Raw genomic sequence first — 7,925 nt, forward strand, 5'->3', positions numbered from 1 at the left:
CTACATATATGTAGATGGGAGGACTCATGGATCTAAACAGTCACTCTTAGCTTGGAGTAATCATTACTGGAAGGGTACATGGAGGAGTCAGAATGATTACTCCACGCTCTTAGTTACTTCACCAATTCCGAGAATAACCCAGCGCCGTTGCGAAATTTAAGTCGGTACCTGGCTGCTAATGTTTATGTGGAACCACATGAAATCTGTAATCCGACATGCATACATGGTAACGTTAAGTATAAGTATTATAAGATTTAGAGATAATAGTTATTTGCTATGTGACATAATGTGCCAATATATGTTGCTGGTTTCACGGGCAGAAGTATGTGTGCTTTCATCTTGGTATCATGAACAAGCCAAGTAGTAATACATATGTGACTATTCTTCTCAATCTTGCCTAGATTATATATCTGTACTACCTGGGCATAAACCATATTTTGCGGTGAAACAAAACAACATTTGCAACCAGAGTTAACATGCCTATTCGTCTCAATTATGCACTTTAATCATTTCAGTGATAGTACAACTAGAACCGACGACCTAGAACTGGATCGTGAAACTCATGTTCCAGATAAAGATGTTGGTGCGTAAATAGTACTAAATACATAGCAATATTTTGTGCTCAACTAATAATTATATCAAAGGGGTAGAAATTAACTTTTGAACACGGGAGTCCGCAGCACAATGAGTCCGGGGTCCGCAGTCTGAAGTTCAAAATTAAAGATATAACAATAACACACGTGCTTATTTTTAAGATTCATGCGGTTGCACGTCTGCCAAATTATTTTCTTTGGACTTTTACTGGAAAAATACGGTACGAACTAGGTAGAATGGCAGAATTTCCAGGGAGTCACACGGACTCCTGCATATGTCAAATCAGGGAGTATTTGACTCCGGACTCCCGTTAATTTCGCACCCTATATCATAGTAAGAATTAAGTTATTTTTTAAAATATTTTGGACAGTATTAGTTCCTCATCATTTGTATAGATACATGAATTTGAATTCACTTTAATTCTCATGTAAGCATTTGTCTACATTTTTAATCTAATTCTTACTCTTACTCTTAGTGTCAATAATACTAGAAGTTATTAATACATTGATGCATTATTAATCTATATCCGCAGGACCAAGCACTGTGATACCAATTGAGACCAACAAAGAACTGTGCAACACAAATACAGTTGTAGAAAAGGTGGCCATTCCAACTGGGATCTACAAGTCTATTGCTCCGGCATTGACGCCCACAGATATTGTAATTCTGTGTCCAGATGGTGGAAATGTTGTTGCTCACGTGGACGAGACACAGTTCCAAAACTCAACAACTTCAAGTGACAGTGTTAATGTTAGCACAACATCTGAACACAATATAGGGCAAGAGCTCTCTGCTGTAGTAATGAAGGCAGCCACTCCTATACAGAAATCTAGTGGTGCACCATTGCTAGCCACAGCTGTGTTGCCTCAGTATTTAGATGCAGGCATAGTAGCTACTTGTGTGCACGAGACACAGTTGCAGAACTCAACAGTTTCAAGTGACAGTGTTGATGTTAGCACAATGACATCTGATCACAATTATTGTGACAGTATAGTGAAAAAAGAGCTGTCGATGGCGGTAATGGAGGCAGCCACTCCTCTTGGGACATGTAGTGATGCATCATTGCCAGCTACAAAGGTTGTGCACGAGACACGGTTGCAGAACATGACAACTTCAAGTGCCAGCGTTGATATTAGCACTGTTACATCTGAACATGTTGCAACGAAGAATAAGCTTTCTGTGCTGGTTATCTCAAAACCTTATGCCAGTGGTGGTCCGGTTTTGCTAGACAAAGGGCACGTTGGACCATTGCCTGTCAGCTCACAAGCAGTGCATACTGTTACTTCTTCAAGTAAACCTAGAGCTCACAAAGATCAACATAAGACACCTTCAGCCCTAAATCAACTGCACTGTGAGATCTGCAGCAAGGCTGAGGTGGAGTGTGTACTGGAGTGTGAACACATGTATGCAAATAAAACTATTGGTAAGTAAATATGGTGACATTTTATGTACAACTGTATATGATCACATTGTAAGTAAGTTACAGCTTGGTAGTTGCCATAGCAGTGGTATATATGCATATATAGGGCTACCCTGTTTGATTTCTGACTATGTGTTTTTTATTTACAGATAGAGATCGTAGTGTTGGTTGTGATGAGACTTTGCCAGCTGACAAGCAGATTGCAACTGCATCTCTTAGTGTACAAGCAGAGCCTGCAGTTCCCGTCCATGATCACAAAACGAAAAAGACGCGTAAAAGAAAAGCTACAGAACCCGAAATAGTGACAATGATACATTGTAATATATGTGGCAGAGAATGCATGGAACATAAAATGGCTAAACACAAGAAGAAATGCAACGGTTGTATTAGGAGAGTATGCGACAAGTGTGGAAGATTCTTCTATACTATTACCAAGTTTCAAAGTCACAAACAACATTGCCACGAGAAAAAAGATTCCAAATACCCATGCCCGGTGTGTAATGCACTATTCTCAAATAAATACTCTGTGAAATACCACATTAACAATATTCACGAAGCAAAAAAGCACTTGTGTAAAGTGGAGGGATGTGGGAAAGCATTCAGCCTAAAAAAGCGCTTAGAGAAACACATTAAAAGACATGATAAAAATCGCGCGCGTAACTTCAGTTGTCCGTACCCTGGCTGCAGCAAAGCATTCTATCAGGGCAGGCACCTCGATGTGCACATGTTGAGGCACACCGACGCGCTGCCCCTAGAGTGTGAGTTCTGTGATTACGCGTGTAGGCAGAGGAACTCCATGAACTGGCACTTAAGGTCCCGTCACCCAGGTAAGCACAGCACCTCTAAAGCCTCGCCTAACAAGTGTAACAAGCGAGTCGCTGTGTAGCATGCACCAGAACACATGCGGGACTATAATTAGTATTGCCATTTTTTGGTCTCGTACCACATATTGCAGTCATGGATTTTCATTCAATCTACGTGATTGAATATGTAGCCTATGACATGTATGCAGCCATTACACAGTGTAAAATCATTTAATGTTCAACTCATATTTACAGTCTATAGGAAAAAATGCCATCGTCAAGAAAATTTCATAAATTTATTCCATCCATCAGATTTTTTCTTCATGTGGAAAACCCGTTGAGTAGGTGTGTTTGTATTTGAATTATATTCATTAAAGATTTGATAATAATAATAATAGTAATATACTATGTTGATGTAAACTGTGTTTTATTATCTAAGATGGATCCCATTCATAACCGTCTGTTGTTGGGACGTGACATGCATACATGCTCTTGATACATTACTTCTTTCTTTTTAGGGTAACCGTTATACATCATTACTTATAGGAAGTTTAAACAAGAGTAAAACAGAGAAATAAGAAGAGAAAAGGTGCCAAGCGATTATCGCTTTATAAATGGCTTCACCTGGACGTTACTGTGCCCCCCCCCCCGGACGCCCCGTCCTTGTGCAAACCGAAGGTTTGAGTTTATATGCAGCGGCACGCTCCCCCTATTGGCCATTTTTACAAGACAGGGATAAATCATACCAGAATCACCTGGGAATTCGACTAATCTCAATTCGTGAGCAACAGTCACTGACTTGACACAGCGTTTGCTGGTAAACATGTCATGGTAGCATCGTTGAAAACTTTTGGGATTTAAAACCGCACAAAAAACTATAATAAAACGTAAATAACCCTAATTACCTCAATGGCTACGCCCACCGAATGCCAATCACGATGTTTACTCTGTGACGTGGCCCTCCGAATTCCCATTGGTTGATACAAATCACGTGCCTCAAACTCCTCAATGACGCCACAGTGTTGTCAAGGCACATCCATAACACAAAAACCCAATGCCTTGATAGCTGAACGCCTAAGAGCAGAGACGGCACGGCTGAAATGTCGTTGGATCGAATCCCATCTGTTTTTTCATTATTTTCCTGTTTTCTGTATTTTTCTATGTTTATCCATATTTACATGATTTATTTACAACAATTTAATAACAACAAATAATTTGTTTTGGTTTATAGGGTTAGGGTTAGGGTTATTGTCACAATGCACCATAAAACAGGAGTTTGAGGTACGTGATTTGTATCAACCAATGGGATTTGGGAGCTATGCAGGCCCTAGCTGCGTGTGTGTAACTCAGTTGTATATTTCGCCGCCGTTGAATTTCTCTTGCGTTTCGCGTGATTGACGGAGCAGTTCTTCAGTGATTCTCATGCAATAGCAATGTTCCATGTTTATAAACATTGACGTCATATGCGCACATGCGGAGTTTAACGGTTGGCAGCAAGCAGATGCGTGATATTGTTCGATACAAGCACACGCACGTGTACGTACGCACGCACGCACGTCTACGTGCACATGCATGCACGCACGCACGCACGCAACAATCCGAACGTGTACGCTGCGCAGCAGGCAGACGCACGGCAACGAAGCGCTGTACGCTGCACGCCGCGCCCGCCACGGCAGCAGTGTACCGTGCACACCCGCGAACGGCGACGCATGCACCCCGATGGCAGCCGCACGTTGTAGAGTTCACCACGCACGCAGCGCACGCATACGTGATACGGTTTGCCACGATGCACGCAGCGCGTGTACGCTGGCCACACAACGACGGACCGCGACGGCACAGCCACGCCACGTGTAGTGGCGCAGCACGGCGACTGCCACACACTCATGCACGCACGTGTACCGTGCCCAGGCCACGCACGCAAGCATGCACGCGATGTGTAGCGTGCCACACGCACGACACACACGCACGGCACCGTGTACGTGCACACGCAGTCGGCACGCACGGTGTACGTGGCACACGCAAGCGCGTTGTACGTGCACTACATAAACAGCGCTTTCTGATCGACATGAGCGTGTGGTCGGTCTATTCATGCTGTATAAATGTGCAAGCGCAACCCTTCGCTCTGCCAACCACAACACATAAAATACACGTGACCTGATCTATGACGTCACGTGAAACATCGCTATTAGACCTGCGCGATGGCGTGTGCATATGTGACCCGCTCCAGCAAAACCAGGATTAAGTAGGAAATTCTACAAATTGGAGTTATGTGCGCATATACGAATAATAATGTTAATTACCTTTAAATGATATATATATATTTGGATATATCTATAAAGAATTGACCGATCTACAGCAATTTGAAGATCGGAAACCGACTTATTCCGGAATATGCAGCTTTTGAGATAAAGCGTTCCGTGTAAGGGGCCCAGTCGGGGATGAGCGGTCAAGGGCCCTTCAAAAAAATTTTATTTTATTTTATTTTTTTAATTAAAAATGACTATAATAATCTAGAGATATCTGAACCTATATATCCAGATTAAATATGCACTTAGGAACTTATTTTTGTCCAGGTAGGCCATTTTCAGCATTGACATGTGTGCGTGCTCATTCCTCAAAACAATGAGTTGCGACTTAGTCCGTATTATGCTGGAGCGGGTCACATATAAGCTAGTGAATTAGACCCGCTAAATTTTTTTTATTTTTTATAATGTACTTTATTTCCAAAAATGCACACACATACATGTACAGAGCATGCTACACAACAACAGATAGTATTGTGATGGTAATCACATTACAGATGATACGAACATAATTATTGCTTTAATGCCCGCTAAAATTCGAGACTGTTCGCTGGCAGCAATTGATCCGTGCGCCGGCCTTTCGATTTGGCGCATGGATCAATATCTGCCAGTGCGTGATACTTTCGTAGGACGTTCCCGCAGTCGCGTGCGCCTTGCCGCGGAACTGCGCGCAAGATCTGCGCTTAGCGGGCAGGATCAACACCTCTCAGGCGACGCTTCTCTGGTATCTGGTCTCTCATCTGGGTTGCTTGCATGCAGTGACTGGATTACTGGGAGCGTTATTGTGGGGTTCTACTTCAATACAAAAACGTAACCCAATAGAATAATAAACATCAACCCATATCATAGACTAACAACCATCATCGATATATGCATGTACTCTAATGGGTTACATTACCGTAACCTTGTTTAAGGATTAGTCTTCAAAGTAATTAAGGGACTATACCGAACGCAAAGAGAGACAAGTTTAACAAATTGATAGCACTGCATATTACAGAGTATAAAGCCAACGGCTCTGTACTTCCATCCACGACGGTGACCGTATGGCAGGGACCGGCATAGATGTCATATCAAGAACTAATAAGTAATATCATCACGTGCGACGTGTGTGTGTGCGTGTGCGTGTGTATGCGCGCGCGTGCATGATGATTAATTTCCATAGATATAGAATATTCTATATCTAATATGATTATTCACTCCTCGTGTCGTACATGATATCAAGAGTAGATAATAACACATAATTTGTTATTATCTACTCTTGATGATATCTATGAAGTTTCTAATGAACCCGCTGCTCCCCGATACGACCATATCAACAACATACGATACGAATAACAAGTCGCACGGACACGTCGTTAGACGGTGGAACGCGTATTCAACCTTGTTGGGATGATGTTCACAAATTAGAACTTCGAAAAGACGACAAACAACTACTAACTAAACTAGCTCGATAAGTCGGTAAGTAACTTTGTTGTTACCTGGCTGCCCACAGGCACTTGGAACGTCTCAATAAAAAAAATAATAGTAAATAAACACGAAATGTATTTACTACCAAAGTCTTCATGTTTCTCTACTCTATTTCGCCTATTATTGCCGATAACTTCCTGTAAATGCCATTCAAATGCTCATCTGCAACACACAAGTACACCGCACGCATGCCACTGTGCACAAACAACAAGAATAATTATCGGTTAACATAGACCCTCAGAACATAATGTTTAAACACTTGCAAAACTAAGTAAGTAAACGAAGTAACGTACGTGAGCTGCTTGCTATTGATGAACTAAACTAGTACGCCCAGCACGTAGGACACTCAAGTCAAGACAGTGAATATATGTGTGAATATTACCTTTTAAGATTACTCAATTTACTGTCTAAAGATCCTGCGATGCGGTGTTGGCTGTTGCACTGAAGTTTTCTGAAAGATAACAATACACTGAAAGTAAGTCTAAGAAAGTAAGTGTTGATCTGTCGACTTTATTAACTTGTCTCTCCGTCTTCGATATACTCCCTTGGACTTTGAAGACTATAGATAGCAATAGCAGCACAGAAACTGTGTTAATATGTATAGCTAGTAGTAGTAGTGGTACTCGACGTCAAGACGCAAGTGTCCCGTTCCCGCAACTCCGGTTGAAGGATTTACCGGATGACGTCATATGACGTGACGGTTAGGTGCGCATGCGCAGAACACGCAGTGTCGACTTATGGTGGTGAACAACAGTAGAGGGCGTCCATAGGCGGCAGGCCTGAATAAGTATCGAACAGAAATTAATTAAAAATACTCACATTGTTACTTTGCATACACAAGATACACTTTATTCATGTTACATAACTACAGATTCATGCTCTATGCTCCACTCAAAACTTTTGCCAGCTCTATGATGCGAATTTCTGCAAAGTAGTCTGAACACATTTCAAACACAACAAGTGCCGCAGAGCGACAGCGCTCAACTGACGTGTACTGTAGCCGGCTGTTCTTCTGATAAACTCATTGGCAACCGAATCAAGTGCGCCCTCCCGCCACCGCGTTGATAGGCTTTGCTATACCGGTAGTACAGTAATAAAGATATAGCTGTGTCGCTTTAATGACTTCGCTATATTAACGTTATCATGGATATGCGTCGAGCGCGAGTGTGGGAGAGGGTGGGGGAGGTTGGGGGGAGGGGCGGGTGAAGGGGGCTCTAATAGCAAAAGCAGTTCATTCCTTTGTTAACAGTCAACAAATCCATGTTTAACCATTCTCTTGGGGGTCAAAAGGTTATCAGACACTTACTCTTCTCACGTCAGTGGAAAGCACATTTCATG

The 7,925-nt window shown here is 42.2% G+C and overlaps 1 protein-coding gene across 2 annotated transcripts in view; it reads left to right on the plus strand.

Annotated features, from left to right (window-relative positions):
* The window catches only part of LOC106807150 (YEATS domain-containing protein 4-like), a 19,080-nt gene that overhangs the window by 856 nt on the left and 10,299 nt on the right, over window positions 1-7,925 (plus strand). The window contains exons 2-4 of one of the 2 annotated variants that reach the window (XM_014809415.1): window positions 516-583; window positions 1,127-2,017; window positions 2,164-3,222. The exons of the other annotated variant lie outside the window; for it this stretch is intronic. Coding sequence (XP_014664901.1) covers window positions 516-583; window positions 1,127-2,017; window positions 2,164-2,900 — 1,696 coding nt within the window. The 3' untranslated portion in view covers window positions 2,901-3,222. Of the gene's footprint in view, window positions 1-515; window positions 584-1,126; window positions 2,018-2,163; window positions 3,223-7,925 lie in introns of those variants that run through there. 2 annotated transcript variants of the gene reach the window in all.

The sequence above is a fragment of the Priapulus caudatus genome, unplaced genomic scaffold, assembly GCF_000485595.1.
Source record: "Priapulus caudatus unplaced genomic scaffold, Priapulus_caudatus-5.0.1 Scaffold197, whole genome shotgun sequence".
In the NCBI taxonomy this organism is placed as follows: domain Eukaryota; kingdom Metazoa; phylum Priapulida; class Priapulimorpha; order Priapulimorphida; family Priapulidae; genus Priapulus; species Priapulus caudatus.